This window comes from Sminthopsis crassicaudata, chromosome 5 (assembly GCF_048593235.1).
Source record: "Sminthopsis crassicaudata isolate SCR6 chromosome 5, ASM4859323v1, whole genome shotgun sequence".
Lineage (NCBI taxonomy): Eukaryota > Metazoa > Chordata > Mammalia > Dasyuromorphia > Dasyuridae > Sminthopsis > Sminthopsis crassicaudata.
This window is the reverse complement of record NC_133621.1, coordinates 47,332,815-47,352,521: the sequence shown is the minus strand read 5'-3', so window position 1 is coordinate 47,352,521 and position 19,707 is coordinate 47,332,815. Positions and strand designations below refer to the sequence as shown.

At 38.3% G+C, this 19,707-nt stretch overlaps 1 protein-coding gene across 4 annotated transcripts in view; it reads left to right on the top strand.

Annotated features, from left to right (window-relative positions):
* CFAP69 (cilia and flagella associated protein 69) overlaps positions 1-17,983 on the top strand; it is a 64,144-nt gene extending 46,161 nt beyond the window's left edge. The window contains exons 19-23 of one of the 4 annotated variants that reach the window (XM_074266581.1): positions 2,192-2,268; positions 4,813-5,010; positions 6,534-6,620; positions 8,165-8,269; positions 17,678-17,983. In XM_074266581.1, coding sequence (XP_074122682.1) covers positions 2,192-2,268; positions 4,813-5,010; positions 6,534-6,620; positions 8,165-8,269; positions 17,678-17,842 — 632 coding nt within the window. In that variant the 3' untranslated portion in view covers positions 17,843-17,983. Of the gene's footprint in view, positions 1-2,191; positions 2,269-4,421; positions 4,586-4,812; positions 5,011-6,533; positions 6,621-8,164; positions 8,270-9,276; positions 9,659-17,677 lie in introns of those variants that run through there. The other 3 variants (XM_074266580.1, XR_012482123.1, XM_074266582.1) reach the window with 3 other exon arrangements.
* The last annotated feature ends 1,724 nt before the right edge of the window (positions 17,984-19,707 follow it).

Below are 19,707 nucleotides of genomic sequence, written 5' to 3'. Positions count from 1 at the left end.
AGTATCGAAGCTTTCTCTTGCTTGTTCGGGTACCAGGCCCCTTGGGCCTGGCTGGTCCAAAAATGATCCCTCTGCAAAGGGACCATTTGGCTGGACCAAAGATGGTTCCTCCAACCTCTGTTTGTGCAGCCCCTCATCTTCCCTTAAATTAGGTTGTGCTCACCCTTGTCTCTGTGTCCTGCTCACTCGTGGGGCCCATCCGCCATGCTCTCCTTCTCCATGGAGCCGTCCCTCTGTTTCCTGGGATCTTCCCGTTGAGAGCCGACTCTCTCTGCAGACCTGTTTGTTACTTCTGAGCTTTGAAATCCACCCTTCCAAACTCTTCGGAGCTTCCTCCTCCTCTCCATCACCACGGGCCATGTACAGGGCTCTGGTCTCCCCAAGCTCCCATTGTTCTCATCCCTCCTTGTTGGAGAACAGATCCAGAGTGGTCTCTCTCCTTCATGGTTCCTGCATCTTTGCAGAGATGGAACTTGACAGATAGTAAGTGACTGCCTTGCCTGGGGTAGCCAGGGAGCTTCAGCCAGTGTCCAAACCCTCGCAAGCCCTCCCAGCTCCCGCAAGTCCCCACTCCTCACTCCTCTCTAGGTCAGTGGCCCCCCTCCCGTCCTGCCAGGACTCCCCTCTGACTTCCCCTTGAGTGGGCGGCGCCTCCCGCCATTGACCCAAAGCCAAGGGTCCTCCCTGAAGGCAGGGACTCGCCCTCTACTCCTGCCCTCAGGGGCCAGTAAGCATTCAAATAAATGTGTGGATAAATCAAGGAAGGACATTTAATCAGTGTATCAAGTTGCAGAAGCCAAACTGGGGAGTTTCTGCTATAGGAGAACTTCCAGAAAAGAATCTGCCATCCTATTAGGGGAAAAAATAATAGAATCAATTTAGCCATCATGATAATAGGGATCTGTAGTGCCAAAGAATCCTCAATTCCTTACTGCCTGGGAAGTGGTGGACAGGATGTGAACTTAGTGATGGAAGGAAGACCAGAACACACCTGAAACAATTTCTTCATCTTTCCGATGAAGAAGACCCAGAATGGTTCAGGCAGTGCCCCAGGGTCACATAGGGACTAACTTACACAATAGCTTCTCCAGTCCCAAAGTCAGCACTCTTAGGATCCCTTGGCTGCTTAATGTATTGGTCAGCAAAAGTGGGTTCTGTCCTAGGAAGCTACATCAAAGCTACCAGACCCTCTTCCCCTTTAAAATAGCTCAGAATTCTTATTTTAAACATGGAACTACTGAGCAGCAGGAAGGCTTCTTCCTCCACAATTACTCTATAATAAAGAATTATTAATAGTTAATCGGGACAAGTTCATGAACAGAAAACAGTCAGTCACAGATGAGAGGTATTAAATTGAGTTAAAAACAAAAGTGGCTAGCATACCAGCATTGATATTTTTTATATATAGTTTTTATTTACCTGATATATACATGGGTAATTCTACAGCATTGACAATTGTCAAACCTTTTGTTCTAATTTTTCCCCTCCTTCCCCCCCCCAGATGCCACATTGACCAATACATGTTAAATATGTTAAAGTATAAATAAATACAATATATGTATACATGTCCAAACAGTTGTTTTTCTGTACAAAAAGAATCGGACTTTGAAATAGTGTACATTTAGCCTGTGAAGGAAATCCAAAATGCAGGCAGACAAAATTAGAGGGATTGGAAATTCTAGGTAGTGGTTCATAGTCATCTCCCAGAATTCTTTCGCTGGGTGTAGCTGGTTCAGTTTATTACTGCTCTATTTGGTTCATCTCATTGCCAAAGACATCCACGTCCATCAGAATACATCCTCATACAGTATTGTTGTTTAAGTGTACAGCGATCTTCTGGTTCTGCTCATTTCACTCAGCATCAGTTCATGTAAGTCTCTCCAGGCCTCTCTGTATTCCTCCTGCTGCTCATTTCTTACAGAGCAATAATACTCCATAATATTCATATACAACAATTTTATTCAGCCATTCTCCAACTGATGGACATCCACTCTGTTTCCAGTTTCTGGCCACCACAAAGAGGGCTGCCACAAACATTTTGGCACATACAGGTCCTTTTCCCTTCTTTAAGATCTCTTTGGGATATAAGCCCAGTAGTAACACTGACCAGCATTGATTTCAATGAAAAGTATGTATTTTCTAATGTCTCTTATGATGTTCATGTAATTCCTGTTTTGTAAACTTTGTTTAGATTTTGAAAATCTACCAGGCTTGTCTGCTGAAGATTTTGTCACCCTCTGTGTCATACATAGATATCTTGATTTTAAAGTGAGTATCTTCTTAATGATCCTACAATTAATGTGATTTATAAAAACTATATAAGAAATTTACAGGTAGCTTGAGTACTAAATGTTAGCATTATTGGGTGCATCACATAGTTTTTAGTTTCTATAGAATATCTGATATTGTTAAAGAAACAGATTCTCTTTACAATCTTAGTTCTTTTTCATTCAGATTAATGATTTATTTAAGGATGTAAAGAATTAATATATAGTCAAATGAAATTATAGACTATGGGCTTAGCTAAGTTTTTTTTTTAATTGTCTTATTATCACCATAATTTTCTTCAATATTCCTCCACATACCTCCCAAAGAGCCATCTCATAAAACAATATTATTTCATGACAAAAATAAAATCGAAAGAAGAGGGAATAATCAGTCTAATTGATGAGTACAGCAGAGAACTCTGAGAATATTGCTATGCTTAGCACTTAGAAAGCTCCTGCTTGTTCTTGGTAACTTTGCAATGTTTGGACTTTTTTTTATTTTTATTTTTCCGGCTTCTGTTGTAGTAGTGAGTGCATGAGTGTGTTGTTTTCTTGGTTCTGCTTGCATCACAGGGATCAGTTCATAGAGATCTTCCCTTGCCCTTTCTTCATTTCTTTCAGCACAATAGCATCTCCTTAGATCATGTACCCCTGTTTGTTTAGCCGTTCCCTAATTGATAAGTGTCTGTTTCCGTTCTTTGCTGTCACAGAAAGTGCTGCAATCAATATTTTGGCAATCTGTGGGGACTTGACTATTGTCAGTGAACTCCCTGGGGTATAAGCCCAGGAATCTGTGGAGGCAGCTAGGGGGCGCCCTAGTGCATAAAGCCAGGAGGACCTGAGTTTAAATGCAGCCCCAGACACTGACTAGCTGGGTGACCCTGAGCAAGTCACTTCACCCTGTCTGCCTCGGTTTCCTTATTTGTCAAATGAACTGGGAAGGAAATGGCAAACCTTTCCCAAGAAAACCCCAAGTGGATTACAAAGAGTCAGAGAGGACTAAACAACAACAAAAAAAATGGAATATTTCCGTCACTGGATAGGGATATTCTAGTTATTTTATTTGATTTTAATTTCAAATAATTTCCAATTTATTTCTAACATTTTGTATAGATTTACAACTCCCCGCAACAAGTGTCTGAGTTCCCACAACCCCTCCAGCATTGACTGTTTCCATCTTTTGTCATCTTTGCCAATTTGTAGGGGGGGTAAGCTGAATCCTCAGGATTCTTTGTTCTCTGGGGTCATTTTCAGTCATATCCAATTCTTCATGGCCCCATTTGGAGTTTTCTTGGCAGAGATAACTGGAGGGGTTTGTGTCATTTCCTTCCCAGCTTATATGACAGATGAGGAAACTGTGGCAGAAAGGGTGAAGTGATTTGCCCAAGGTCACACGGCTAGTGTATGAGGCTAGATTTGAACTCAGGTCTTCTGACTCCAGATTCAGCTCTCTATCCACTACAGCAGGGGGCTGCCCGGTTGGGATTTCTGTCAGTACAGCATCCTTGCAAGTGCCTTTTAATAGTTTATAATTCTTCTTTTGATAATTGTTTGTTCTGATGTTTTAACAGATATATTGGAAAGTGGCTTATGGTCACATGCAACTTTGTGGTTGAAGTTTTTTTTTCTTTTTAATGCTTTTGAACAGTTAGCAGTTGGAACTAAGCTCTAAAATGTTGTCCACAGTTAAACATTATTATTTCTTGAATAGATAAAAATAATACATTTTATTATTTTTCTGTCACTTCAGAGTACCAACTAAAGACTTTGTCTTTTCTCTCTTATTTTTTCCCTTTTGTTATTACATAGGTTTTGTGTGTGTGTGTGTGTGTGTGTGTGTGTGTGTGTGTGTGTGTGTGTGTGTGTGTGTGTGAAATTAAGGTTTTAGGAAGTTGTTTGGTTGCTGTAAACATTCTCCTCCTTTCCTGAGCAAACCTAAGCAACATTTTCCCTATCCATTCCTCATCAGTTTTAGAAAGTTTAGATTTTCTTCTTTCCTGAATTGATGGAATTTTATCTTAATTTAAGTAAATTTTCTAATACTCAACAAGTACAGTATAAGGGATTTAATCTGCTTTAATTAAGGAATAATGTATTCTTCTGTCTGGTATCAGGAAGCAAATGCTGATCATTTTTAAATCTATCTCCATTTAGGGTTGGGTCCAGGTTTTACCTGTGACTCAGGAAGTGGAAATAAGGTAACGGAAGCCAACCCAACATTTGGCTTCTCAGAAAGTACTGAGGGTCATGGACTAGAAGGCAATAGCAATAAGCTTGGAGTAAGAGTTATGTGGCAGTGCTTAAATTGGCTTATTCCCTCGACCCTATGTAAACCATTTAATATTTAGCATGCTTTCTATTATAAATAAGTTCCTACTAAGCCATCACTGCCGTACAGAGTGCCTAACGTTCTCGAGAGGTAATAGAAGGAAATCTAAGAACATAGTACTGTTGAGGAGTCAATTCTCTAATAAAAACTGGAATCAAGTGGAATAAAATCCAAAATTTACCTATACTCATCATAAGACTTAATTTCTTATAAAAGACTGGAGAAATATGGAATGAAATAAATGAAGAACTAAAAGTTGAACGATTCAGACCCATCAGTACCGATAAAGAAATACTGGACTCTATTACAGTAGCTTCAGAAAACATTGGGAAAATGGTGGCTACACTGCAGAATGAAATGGTGGAGAGCCAACGAAGCCAAGACATTCAAAGTGAACAGAAAGCCTATACAAAGGTAAGCTGGAGGGCATCTAAGTAAAAAGCAGCCATCCATACAGAACTGCTCATTTAACATGTATAAGAAGGGTTGCTTACTTTGCAAGAACCATTTTTTTTTTTGTTTTTTTTGTTTTTTATTTTTTCTAAGACATTCCTCACTCAGGTTTAAAGATAAAGCTTTAGAGTTAAAAACTCTAGTTTCAGTGCCTTGAATCAATTTCAATTTCTAATGAGCTGCCACTTCAGCTATTCAGTCTTCCATGTTCTTTTTTCATAATGGAAAAGTAGAATTAACAGGGCAGTAGTCCTTCAGAACTCAGAGGAGCTCCTGCTTTCCTAAACCAGAGAGACAAGATTGGAAAAAATACATGGACCCAAAGTAAATGAGGGATGGCATTGAGGAACAGATATTTCTAGAATCCTGTTGACATTCTAGACACTGCATTACCTCAAAATCTCTTTAACTCTATATACTTTCATTCTTTTGTTCAATGGGAGTAGCAACATTTGCCACATAGCAACCGTCTCTAAGATACAAGAATCAGAGAAATATTTAAAGCGCTTTAACTGAGTAGTTAAGGAACGTTTGCATTTTAAGATGAAACAAGTCAAACAGGTTTTCTGAACTTACATCACCACTAGTTTTTTATAATTGCCCAAATGGTGAATCTTTTGCTAAGCTCACTGGTTTTACTGTGATGTTCTTTAGTTTGATAAATATCTCATGAATAAATGACTTTCCATGCCCCGGAAGAGTGGATATCCAGAACTACCTTTAAGGAGTGAAGCTATATATAATAAGGGAATTGTTTGTGCGTATAAACAGTTATAATAAAAATAAAGTACTGTAAGAAAGTCAAAAGGAGATGCTGTGGTACACTAGAAAGATCACATGATTTGGACATGAAAACTAGATTCAAATCCTGACCTTGCCAACACTTAATAGCTTGTTGGCTCTAGGGAAGCCATTTGTCCCTTTGAATGATTTCTTAAGAAATTCAGTTTCTTCTATGAAATGGGGATAATAATTGTATTATATAGCTCACAGTATTGTTATGAGGAAAGTACATGAAAGCCTAAAGTGTTATGTAAAAATGAAGATATTATCTTCATTCAAACACACAGACAACGTGCTCTGGGAATACAAAGATGAGAATGGAGAGGTCTGAGTAATCAGACCTGCTTTAGAAGATCACGGTTATTTAAAAAATAGTATCATATTATATCAATATTCCTTTGACTGGCGATTCACATATTGAGCTAAAGCTTAGCCATACAGAAAATGAAGGAATCTTTTAGAGTAAATTTAATTCTATCTTTAATGTTGAAATGTTTAGTTCCTTTAATTAAGTTTATAAGCAGCCTGAAAATTCACTTTGGTGAGAAAGAATTGCCTCCTTCAAAATCTAGGGCTTTCTAAATAAATAACTTATCATCAATTCAGATATCAAAAACCATATTCCTTTGCTACATGCAGAAATCTTTTAAAATAAAAAGTATGCATACATTTGTAAACTTTTAAAATATTTCTCATTACAGATACGTGCCACTCATAAGCAAAAAGATATGGCTAATAAATCTTGGGCAAAATTCTTGAGTAGAACATCAAATACTAAAGCTTTAAAGGTAAGATTTTGAAAGAATGATACTAGCCTAAGAAGCAATTGTGTTCATTCACAGACTAATTAGGCTTCAAAAGCAACTTTTGTTCATATTTGTGGTAGCATTTCTATATAATAACAATACAGCCACAACATAACAGGTTTATAGCAATGATTTAGAAAATGGTAGTTTTCCTTTCCCACCAGAAAGTTCCATTAGTTTCATGGAATATGTTTAGCAGAGGGAAATACAAATGGCATGAGTGACTGTGAGAGGCCAGAAGGCAGGACACGAGAAAAGCAATGATAAGGCGTGCAGGGTAGAAAGAGTATTTTTCTTTTTCAATCTTGTTATATTCCTGTGTCCATCACTTAGTGGGCTGATTTTTCTTCAAAAAAACATTGAAGTCAGGGGTATAAATTGGGGAACAGCTTTTCTATATCCCGTATCCCTGCCCATCTGTTAGGTACTTCTGTGGGGGGGGGGGGAAGAGGTGTTCTGTATTTCTACCATGTTTAACATATATTGGACCACTTGCCATCTAGGGGAGGGGGTTGGGGAGGAAAAATTGGAACACAAGGTCTTGCAAGGGCTAATGTTGAAGAATTGTCCTTGCATATATTTTGAAAAATAAGAAGTTTTAATAAAGGGGAAAATAAAAAAAAAAAAGAAAAGAAAAAGTGTTTAGTGAAACACATTAAGGGACTTATGGGAAAAGCTGATCTACATGCTGTATAAGATGGGCAAATCTTCACTTCTACTATTTGAAAACTGAGCACCAGCTGCACCATTCAGTCTAATAGATGATGTTATTTATTTATTTATTTATTTAAGTGAGAGAGGCAGCAGATTTCAGAAATGTGGGTTCTTTCTTTTAAAACCATTTCCATTCAATTTTTGGTAATATTTTATTCAACATTGCAAATCTGTTCCTAGCTAGATTACAAGCATCAAATTCCTATCTAAAGGCAACCAGTCTAGTCCAAATTCTGGTATTAAAAAAAAGTCAGTAACAGAGCTGCCAGAGGTACCTGGTCTGGGAAACAGCCCTTCTAACCTTACTTAAACCACCTCCAGCCACTCTTTCAGATTTGAGAAACACTCTAGATGAGCTACTACTTGCCTCTGCAGATTAGTCTTTACCTTTCCCCTCCCCTACTTCCTCCAGCAAATGTTAAATTTTAATATGACCACAACAAATTATATTAATTTATTACATTTTAACTAACTTTAGGCAAATCATATAGATTTATACAAAATAATACAGAAATCTGCATTAATAGATTTAAATTCAAAATTTTATACAGCCATGTTCCATGAATCAAGCCAGATCCCATTGGCCTAGCCTTATCCTTGATTTTTAAATCAAATATATTTACGAATGACATTAACTTTCCAGATTATGCAGATTTATTTAATATACTGAAAATATAACTTTCTAATAAGATCCTAATGACTTTAGAAAGTAAACAAAAATTCTTTCTGTCATTCTGAACACAAAAGTGATTGCTGCTGTAGAAATGTAGAAGTTTTCTTATTTTCTTTTTTAAACTTTGTTATATCTTCAGAAAGCAAAGAAGCTTCAGGAAAAAGCCATTGAGTCTTCCAGACCCAAAGAATATCCACAGAATGCCATAATTCACCCAATGGATATCAAAGGCCTGAATATAACAGTAAGATTTTTTTTTCTCTTAATGCCAGGAACCTATTTTCTTACAGAGATTTAGGTAAACAAGTTATCCATTGCTTCTGAATAGCTTTAAACTTTACTGATGCTTCTCTTTTGATCTCACAAAGGCCACATTCACTCATCTATAGAGCATGGCTCCAAAATCATATTATAAAAGTAGCTAGTGATGGTCTCATACAAGTGGAAATGAAATCCATCTATATATCCCTTTTTCCTATCATAACACATCTATTAATATCATGAAAACAAAATAAAATTTGATGATATAAATGCAAAAATTTAAATCAGGACATCATCCTAACAATGGTTGCTAGCAATCAATACTTTTCCCCAAAAATAATTCCTTCTTAGGCTATGACATTGTTTTTTGAAAACACAGCTCTCATGTTCTATAAGAATAATATCAATAGCTTGCACTTAAGTGATGCTTTATATTCATATGGTTTATCTTCATATCAATCCTATCCAATGCGTCATTGTCACAGCTGCCAAATTGATATTCCTAAAGCACTATTCCAGGCATTCCTTCTTGCCTCTCTTGTAAAAATTAAGCTCCACTGTTTGGCCTTTAAAATATTTCACAGACTGGATCTTAGTCTCCTAAAACCCAGTCTAGCGCCCTTTCTGCTGCACTGTAATCTTTAATCCAGTGTTTCCTCTTAATAATTTTGAGATATTTAAAATATCAGTTGTCCTTGCAACTCAAGTATTCAGCAAAGTGTTTATTTAGTGCTTGTTTTTTTTTATAATTGCATTTTTATAATTTCTACCCCAAACTGTGCTAAGACTATTTGCAATACTTGTGACTGAACTAAATATATATATATATATATATATATATATATATATATATATATATATATATATTTTAAAACATTCACAAATATAAGAAGGAAAATATTTTGAAAAATACTTAGGCTTATAGGACAGTAGAAAATTACAAAGCCAAAACCTTTATGCCTAAAACCTTGTGTACACATTTTAAAACAGGAAAGCAGTGATGGGAAAGTCTGTTCAACAAAGCTAGAACAAAAAACAGATGGGCGAAGTTCTCTAAAGAAGGCCTTTAAAGACCCACCTCCTCAGCAGGATATTTCTGTGAAACATGTCAACCAGGAAAACTTAACACGGAATTTCCTCACAGATACATCAGAAGCTCAGACCAAAAAACTAAAAAAAAAGACAACAAAAGATAATCAAATCACAACAAAAAATACTAAAAGCACTTGACACCATCACCGCTCAAAGCGAACAGTTCGGTCACAATTAGAAACAAAATTCACCACTTAGGAGTGGATGGAAAAAGTAAAATGCAGCGCTCCGTCTGCATGTACGTTTAGGACACATGTGTATGCACACATTTCATTTCTACAGAGAGAAAGTTCTATATAAGAAGACTCACACAACTGCTGCAAGAAAAATCTTCTGTAGTCTAAGATACCTAGCAGGAAGGGGTTTCATGGAAACAAAACTCTAGGAACAGTAGCTTGGATTTAATCCCAGGAGAGCTTTTGTCTTCCAGTTTTTCCCACATCAGCAGTTACCCCCAACACTTCAAAGGCCTGTGGTTTCCTTATTGTGGGTTCTCTTCCACCGACATAGATTCGAATGCTTCTGTAATTTGAAACAACTCTTCAAGAGTCGCTGTGGCCAAAACATTCACCATCTTACAGCCAGCCCGAGAACAGACGGGCGCATCCCTGGGCCTCTCTCCCAGCCGTTCCAGCTTGAGAGGCCCCACAGAAGAATAAATGCCCAATAGGCCTTCGGGGACTCGTAAAAGGCACCTGAAAATCGCAGAAACACAAAACACGCGGCCTTCTTCAGCTGTTTTAATCCCAGTCTTACCTGCCCTCGGCCTCCACAATTTGGGCCAGGGCTTCCCATCCCACTTTGTCCTAAAATGCCAATTGTTTGGTCTCAGCCAGACTCAGACCCCTGTCTCCCATTCTGTCTCCTTTAGCATAAATAGTTTCAAGGTCCTGGCGGGACCTTCTGCCTCTCTAGCTTTGGGCTCTCCTCCTCAGGATCTGTCCGGGGGGTTCCTTGCCACTTGTCATTTTTATGCTACAAGTCTCCGAGGCTACATTCCCCAACATCCCTCTTCTGCTGAGCCTCCCTCTAAGCCTGTGGTCAGAAGCATCGGAAGGGAAAATGATTTTGCTTCATCTTTTAATGGGCCTAAGGTTATTTAATTATGAGGAGTTCAGATTTCAATCCATTCTCGACTTCTTATCCGTCTCCTTTATAATACAACCCAATGTATCAGGAGACTTTTTCTTGGCCTTTTAATGTTACCCGAGTACAAATGCAGCTCACAAGCCCTCCATATTTTATCCTTGACTCATTACGTGAGAGGCTCACCTCGTTTTCTGATCATACATCTCAAATCATATCTTTTAAAACATTTGTGGATAATTCATTGTTGGCAGTAATCTGCAGCCTCTTTATACTGCCGTACATCTCTCTATTGCCTTTTGTTCAACCTGAAATTTTGCTTCTTTGGAAAACTGCAGCATTCTGTGATTGACAGATAGAGAACAGGAACCCCAGGAGATTTTGCTGTTATTGTTCTAGTCCTGTGAGTCAGTGTAGGAAGTAAATTCCACTTAGCAACACAGATCAGCAATTTTTCTCTAAATTATGGTCTTGCAAAATTACCTTAAGTAGAAGAATTTGGGGTTTTGTTTTAAGAAAAAGCTCAGGCTCACTAAAACAACTGTGCAGTTTTTCCCAAGTCAAGTTCATTTCTTTCTTCTATTCAATATGAAATCCTGTTCACCATGTGTATGCAGTATCTGTCCATGATATGTGTGCTGATGAGCCAGCTCTGCGAACTGCCTGTCTCTAACTATTGTCTGGACAATAGGCGTTCCTCATCTACTTGGTATTTTCTCCCTAGATTATTAGATCAAACTCCTAGAAATGGCAGTAAATCTTATTTATGTGCAGTAGCATTGCAGACATGAACATATGGAATCCTTCTGTTTATATTCAGAACCAAACATCCTCCATGTTAGAAGCAAACACATTTGTGAGCATGTAACTCCCCTTTTTGTGTATTGCTTCATGAATTAAGAGTATTGTGGGAGCCAGGATGGCGGGGAGTGGATAGGACTTTGCCTGGCTTCCCTCAGAATCAATACCAGAGAATTGGGAATCACATTCATCTCTTAGATCTATCAAAGAACCTGTTCCATCTTAAGCTATACATGGAAAACACTTTGGTATAGGAAACTCTCTGTGGCTGGCGGCATTTTGCTCTAATGTATCATGAGATTTTTTTTAATAATCAGCAAACCATTATATTTTTCTGGCAATTTACTATGAAAGCATAGTCTGTTAAAGAAAATTACTTGCAAAATCCTATCTTCTCATTTTTCATCAAGGATAGTCTCAGTATTTGTATAACAATCCAAAAGGATTAAAGAAATGAAAAATAGGAATAGACATCAGGAATTAACCATTCTCTTGATTGTAGTAATATTTGAGAAAATACATGTGCAAAAATTACTTGTAGTAATAGTAGTAATGAGAATATTTGACAAAGATATTTATTATGGATTAATAAAAGTGGAAGAGCCCTTTATCAGTAATCAGATTTATCCTCTCACTAGATGGAACTGTGTCCCAGGAAGCCTAGGACCATTATACAATGTTGTAACAAGACTGAGCCCATCCTGTCTCTTGTGTGAACTAAAGATTTTCCTCCTCTCGGTAGTCAGACAATTCATTCCATTTCTTTCATTGTACTCCCCAGAACTTGACAGCATTTTTTGTTTTGGAAGTAAAAAGACTTGTCTCCTCAATAAAGCTTATACTTCATTTTGAATGAAAGTTAGAAAAGAAAAGAATGCAGATCTTATTTTCATTTCCTTTCATAGTTTTATATACTAATTAAAGATACTGCCATTAAGCTTTCTCTACACACACACACACACACACACACACACACACCACATACATACACATCTTTGAATTAAAGCGTGTTTGGAAAATTGCAAGATGCTTTTCAGTGATCCTAAGATGCTTACTTCCCAGAAAAGCCCTACTAATTAACCATATTCTTGCAGTGATTATGGCTATAGTAAACAAAACACCAGGAACTTGAAAAAATCCAAATTTCAGGTGATCCAAAGGATTCAAAGGAGTGCTTCTGATTGCCACAGCACATTAATAATGACGGCTCTACAAAGGGAATGACATAATAAATGTCATCAAGTATATATGTGCACAAGAATTAGGGCAGACCAAAAATGAACAATCAAAATGCTGCATTTGTACATTTGGTATATTAAAAGATCCAAAACACTGGGAAAAGCCTTTAGGCAGGATGTGCCTGAAAAACACAGGCAAGACAAGACATGGAGGGACTGTGTTGTGCAGCCTTGGAAACAGGACTCAGAGCTTGGGCATCAAAGACTTTATCTGGATTTGTCAAGGAAAAATGATACTCAGAAATACTTTACTAACTAGTTGGCACAATGAGTGGCGCATGGAGTCCAGAGTCTGGAAGACCTGAATTCAAATCCAGCTTCAGACACTTCATAGCTGTGTAATGCTAGGCAAGACACTTATCTTTTTCTATAAAATGGGGGAAATAATAGTACCTCAGTCCCAGGTTTGTTGTAAAGATAAAATGAGGCAATAATTGTAAAGCACTTTATGAGTGCTAGGTATTATTATCCACAAGGAAAAAATGGTGTGAATGCTATAAACTAAAACTAAAAAAACTAAGTACTAAAAAAAAAGAGAGAGAGAGAGAGAGAGGAGAGAGTCAGCATTGCTATACTTAGTAAAAACCAAGTCACGAGAAGCATCAAGTTTGGCATTACTTTAACAAAATTATTGAATTGGTACACATCTTTTTGTCAATATCTTTATAATCATTACTTACCAGTTCAGTTGAATCCATAAAAAAATATGGAAAGATATCTTTATATGAAAATTTTACCTATTCTCATTTTATTTCAGGATAAAACACATTGAGCTAAATGTATACATTGGTATTCTTAATAAAACAATTTTGGTCAGAATCATTTCATTCTTTCAGAAGTTATGAAGCAAACATAAAGACAAATGGATGAGCTTCCTTTAAAACAAAACTCTAAAGGGCACTTAAAACATTTTATACTGACATCAATACCAACAGAGAGGTGAAGGAAACAAGGATTTCTGCCTCTTATCTTCATGATTTATTAACATTCCAAGTCAATGAGAACCTGATGCAGATTTGAAGAAGAAAAAACAGGAGGAGATTTGAGCATCACCTACATGGAGATAATAGTTGGGGCAGGTGAGATCACTCAGAGAAAGTAGGCAGTGGGAAAGTGGCCAACCCTGCAATGAAGTGAAGTGCAAGGACCCACCAAAAGAGTTGCCAGAAGATACAAGAACATCACAAAGCTAGAAGATCCGAGGGCATTATATATTAAAGGTAATCAGGCAAGAAGAATGAGGCTCAGAGAGGATCAGCCCCATGAGACCACCTTTTTGGTGGATTGAGAAATCTAATTATCAAGCCAATTAGTGAGAAGATAGGATTACATTCCCATTCATATACTGCACACAGACAAGGAACACAATCATGAAAAATGAGAATGTAAGGAAGGCGTACAGAGAGAAAAAGCTAAGGTGATCATTGATATCAGATGGGGAAAACAGGAATGTCTAATCAAACGTCATAAATAATAAGCAGATGGCCAGATACTAGACAGTACTGACTGTTCTAATGACCACTGGATCTACTCAGGAATTGTTTAAAAGTCAACTGAGCTCCTGGGATATTTAACAGACAACCATGGAGTCAACATGATGTTCAGCACTAGACCCAGTTAAAAGCCTCCAAAGGAATTGGCTTTTAGACAACCTCCATTAAGAATCTGATTTCTTTCTACCCGTGTCAGTGAAATCTAGGCAAGATGGAGGCTTGGGGTTTGCTGGTACCGTGGCGGGCAGCCATGGTGCAATGTCTGAAGTCATGGAATCCCCTTCTCCGGCACCTCTTGCCCTTAGTAAGCTCCAGCCAGTGTTCCGTGTAGCAAAGGAAGGCAGCAGAGGAGTAGCCCCCCAAAAGTGCTCCTGTTTCAATCACTCGCCCAGAGGTATCTTCAGAAACTCATCACCCTGGGAGGCAGGGCTCTAAGAAAACAGAATTCCTCCCAGCCTCCAGCAACAATTGGCCTGTAGACATCAAGGCTGCTTTCCTCAAAAGTCTGTGTCTCCCAGTGGTGGGACTGGCCCGGTTTAAATTAAACTAAGAGAGGAAATTTTTCAAAATACAAAAGCCTTCAGCTTCCCTGGAGACTGTCTCCTCCCAGCCCATCTCTGTGGGGTTTCATCATGACTCCACCCGTAGCCCCAGAACTTGAGGCATTGTGATTGATATTGTGAGAAGCTGCGATGTCATGGATATTCTATGGCTTCATCAGGCCCTAGCCTTCTAACCTGCTCCTGCTTTCCCTCTTCTGGGAAAGGGGAGCAAGTCCTGAAGCAGCTGCATCCTTAGCTCACGGAAAGAAGTGAATCAGGGGTTATGTGGATTCACTGTCTCTGAAGTACCCAGGGGAAAGCCCTCCCTGGACCAGGATCAGAACCTCCCACCCAGCACCAGGGCCCGGTGATCTCAGTCAACTCAGATGGGCAGCAGGGCCTCAGCAACATTCCAGCCAGGCCACTTCAGTCCCTGGCCAGTGGGGGCTCGCTCTCCCCAGCCCCTGGACAAGATTTCACTCCCTGCTTTACTGTAGGGTGGTCCCCGTGCCTTTGGGGAGGGGACAAGGGCAGTGAGCTGCTTGTGTGTTCTTGGGTCAACTGACACCATTTTGCCAGTCTCCCTCTTCCCAAAACATCACCCCAGATCCAGAGGAAAATATTTCAGATGGGTAAGAGGTACGGGGATGGACAATTTTTATACAGAATCTGGTTTTAACAAAGATCCCTTAATGTATCCTATTCTTGATTTGAGATTTAGGAATTCCATATACTGTAACTGGTCACCTACTGTTGATTAAAGATTGTACTAGAACGGGGTGGGGGGAGAGAAGCGGGATTTAAATAAAAAGGACTCAATCCCTGCCCTTATGGACTTCCCAATCCAGTGACATATACACAGACTTCATTCTGTCCCTTGTCAAATTTCATCTAGTCTCTCAGCTTCAGCGATCACATAAATAATTGATATCAAATCAGTTTTTCTCTCTTACCTTCATGTCTATGCTCCAGACTGGTATTTCCAACCACCTAGAGAACACCTCCACCTAAATATCTTATCTGCACTGCAAATTCAATATATATTCAAAACTGAATTCATTTTCTTTCTTCTCCATTTTGCCCTATGATCACCATTTCTTTGTAATTGTTCAATCAACATTCTTTTTATTTTAATTTCCTTTTTCATTATGGATTTTAAAAAATGTTTAAATAAAGGAACAGAAAAGATTATATGTGAACCTGGGAACTTAAAAATTTGAGGTTTTTTCATGTCAAATCCCCTCTGAGCTCCACTCTTTGTATTGTTTTTCTTTTCTGTGTGATTTTATAATGTTTGATCGAAACTTTTTTTTTGTATTCCTCTTACTACCCAAAGAAACCCAACCTTATAGCAATTACAGTCCCACAAAACAGATCGACTCCTTGGCTCTGCCTACAAACATACATATGCCTCGTTCTTCACCTGTTGTCCACCCCCTGTCTGCAAAGAAATAAGAAGCAGGTTTCTCCCCAGGCTTCCAAAGTCATGACTGGCCCTGCTTTGATTCAAGTTTTGAGATCTTTTAGAGGTTTTTCCTTTTTATTCTTGTGGCTAAACTGTGGTTCTGCGACTCTGTTCTGCCTCCAAACGGCTCTTCCCAGGCTTCTCTGAATCCCTCTACCAGGACATAGCATTTTTAAGACCCATCCATTCCTCTGAGGAACTTGACCACCGCCTTCTGTTAATGTAGTTGTCTGGAACACATCGGGGAGTTTTGGACAGTAGGATTGCTGGCCACAATGTAAAAGCTCAGCGACAAGACTGCCCGCGTGCCATGGCTACAAGCCTTATGCTCTCTGGGACTGCCGTTTCATTGTGGGCCAATTTCATAGTAAAGGAAATGGGAAAAGGGGAAGTCTCTCCCCTCTGGCTCCTCCAATCTTCCCCCTGCTCTGTAAAATGCACTTTGGTTCTTAGCTGAAAATAACAAATGCATTTGTAGCATAGGCTCTGGAACAAAACAAAACCACCCCCTCACAGAGTCATCAGATAGAAACCAACTGATTCAAGGAAATGTGGGCAATGGAAGAAACCATTCCTTCCACTCTTTGGTCACTATACGCATGAATTTTTTATGGCTTTTCCAGGGACGCAATAAACATCTGATATTTAGTGGATTAATTTAAACACAAGGATTATTGACTACCAATAAAATAAAGTCTACCAATAAAAACGTTTACCTTTCTCATCTCTAGCTGAGTCACCTTTGCTTCTTCAGAATAAACTGGGTAGAAATTGTTCTCTGGGGAAATAACAAAACCAAACTCTGGACAAGGGTGGCCAACCACTACACTGCCCATTATATGTATACATCTTTCCTTGCTCTTGCCCGCCTTTTATTTTTCTTTTTTTTTTTTCTTTTACTTTTCCTTTTACATAACTTTTTCTGTTGTATTTACACAGCCTGTGTACACAGGTATGTGGTACATAGAAGTATGTGTTCTTCTGTTCCGTTAGGGTCACACTAAACATAGTGACGAGGGTTTCTGGTACATACAAAATGCCCGTACAAGTCACCTAATGTCTCTCAGAATATTTCTTCTGTAAATTAAGACTAAGAGTGGCCATCTCTACTTGTACAAAGCTGAAAACAATAAGAATGGGGAAATATCTTTAAAAAACAGGACATTCAAAACAATGTTAATAGCATACATTGCACACTGTTAAGAAATACTAAATTCTCCAATTCTAAAATCTATTATTAAATTGAAAGAATTATCGCCCATTCAACCTGAATTGCTTCCAACTGAATCCTGACTGTCTTTGCATTGACTAAATATTAACTTTATGGAAAATAAAATAGTTCTGGGCCCCACTGGAGCTCAAGAGATCTTCCCTCACTGTTAGTTGGATTATCATTTAGTCTATCATGTGTTTCTACAAACCAGAACTTCTCTACCTATCCAACCTGTTAGAGCGTACATGATAAGATTCCTAACACATTAAACATTAATTGGTGTACTCCTATTAAATAGTCATTTACCTTCCACCACGTACTATAACATCAGATCTTTAACTGAGTAATCCTGAAGAAAATGTGAATACATCTGTCTGGGGGATGATCTTCAGAATTGGACTAAAGGATTTGGGGCGTTACTCTATCATTTTGAAAGATTAAAAGGAATTTCCTTTTTCTAGGTTCCCACTGGTGAAGTGATAACTGTGAAAAGTACACCTCTATATTTAATAGGGGGTCCATTAGCAGACACAGACATTGCCCTGAAAAGACTGCCTATTCGAGGAGGAGCTTTACAAAGAGTTGAAGAAATTAAAGTAGAAGATAAGCCAAAAAGCTATCATTAGACTTTCATATACACTTAAAAAGTAAATACTGCTTCTAGTTTTATAGCAAATAAATATATTTTTATGTAAAATGTTTATGGCAAATATATAGGATATATTATTATGACTTTGGCAAAGTACTGTATGGGGTTTGGTGGGAAATATGTAATTAACCATGTTCTCTGAATGTGTTTTGTGACTGAACATTTCAGTAACATGTAGCATCAGAAAACTTAAGGAACCTATTGATAGTTTTTTCAAAGTTCTAGCTGAATAAAGCTTTATGTTCTCTAAAACTAAATAATAGAAATATGGTAGTTAACTTATTCTTGCTATAAAAAGAAATGTTTATCATTAGCTTAAAAATTCAAAATAAACTACTTTGAAAATATCTTGTTTGTCGTCTGAAAATGCATTTGAAGCCTGATTTTCCTCCACTTTCTCCACATGGGATAGGAATGGTAGACTAGCATTTCCCATTCTGTGGGAACCACCAAACACAAAAGCTGTGCAGAAAGGTCATAAGGGGAGGGGAGGGACATGGCTGACTGCACAGCAGCCAAGCTTTTGCCAGCTCCTTTCATGGCATTTACCTTCCAAATCAGGGTGAGATATATCTCGCTTCTCTCCCCTTTCTTAGTGCAAGGAGGGCAATGATTTCCTCAGAGATTTTAGCAATCTTCTCTTTAAGCTGTACCTGTGGGGCAGGGCACAAGGTAAGCAATTCATCCATATTTGGAGATTGAATTAAATAAGGACTAGCACACGAAAAATATATTTCTAATTCCGCCACACAGTGCATAGGATTGTCTTAAGTCATTTGTTAGAATTTAAGAGGCCTGTGACGTTGCATTAGAGAGTTTAGAAGTTGTTCAATTATGTCCAACTTTCGATGATTCTTGTTGGCATTTCTTTCTCCAGCTGATTTTACAGATGGGGAAACTGAGGCAAAGAGGATTGAGCTAGTAGGTATCTGATAAAGCTGAATTTAATATTGGGATACAAAGACAAAATTTTAAAAGCATGAAACATACTTCCTAAGCAAAAGGAACTTATATTCTGCTATCCAAATACATCATTTATGCAGATAAGAGTGTACTAAGTACTAAGGACATCCAGAAAATTTCCCCATGCAAGGTGACGTGTATCCCAGGCATATAAGACAAGGGATGAAACATGACAAATTCTGAAGAAAGCAAGGAAGCAGTTTGTCTGGAATATCACGGTATAAAGGACAGTAATATGAAATAGGTCAGGAAAGATCAACTGTAATCAGACTGTAAAGGACTATCTGAGCAACAGGGAGCCACAGAATGTTGTAGGGTGGGGAATGAGGTGGCAAACCTGAGGAAGATTATTCTGCTAGCTGTGTGATGGGCAGATTAACCGAGAGAGCCAAAGCATCAGGAGGCTGGTGTAGGAGACCAGCTAAGGCCTAATGGACAGCCCAACCCAAGGTGATGAGAAAGAGAGACGGGAGAAAGGTGTTCGTGGAAGTCTCAGCAAGTCTTGGTGACTGGTTAGCTATGGGAGTGAGTGATTGTGACACTCCATAAAATTACAAGAATATTTATTCATTCCATACTTTTATCATATATGGGCACATATATACATACGAATTATATATGTGTGTGTGTATTATAGGTACACATTTGTATAGCTTGATCAAGATCAATCAGAATTACCTATGGATAAAAATCAAACTATACCATTACTTCTCCACTATTGATAGATAGAAAAAACACATAATCCCATGCATGTGCATAGACAGACACACACATATATAGAGATAGACTGCCTCAGAAGTTAGTAAAAGGGGGGCAGCTAGGTGGCGCAGTGGATAGAGCACCAGCCTTGAATTCAGGAGGACCCGAGTTCAAATCTTA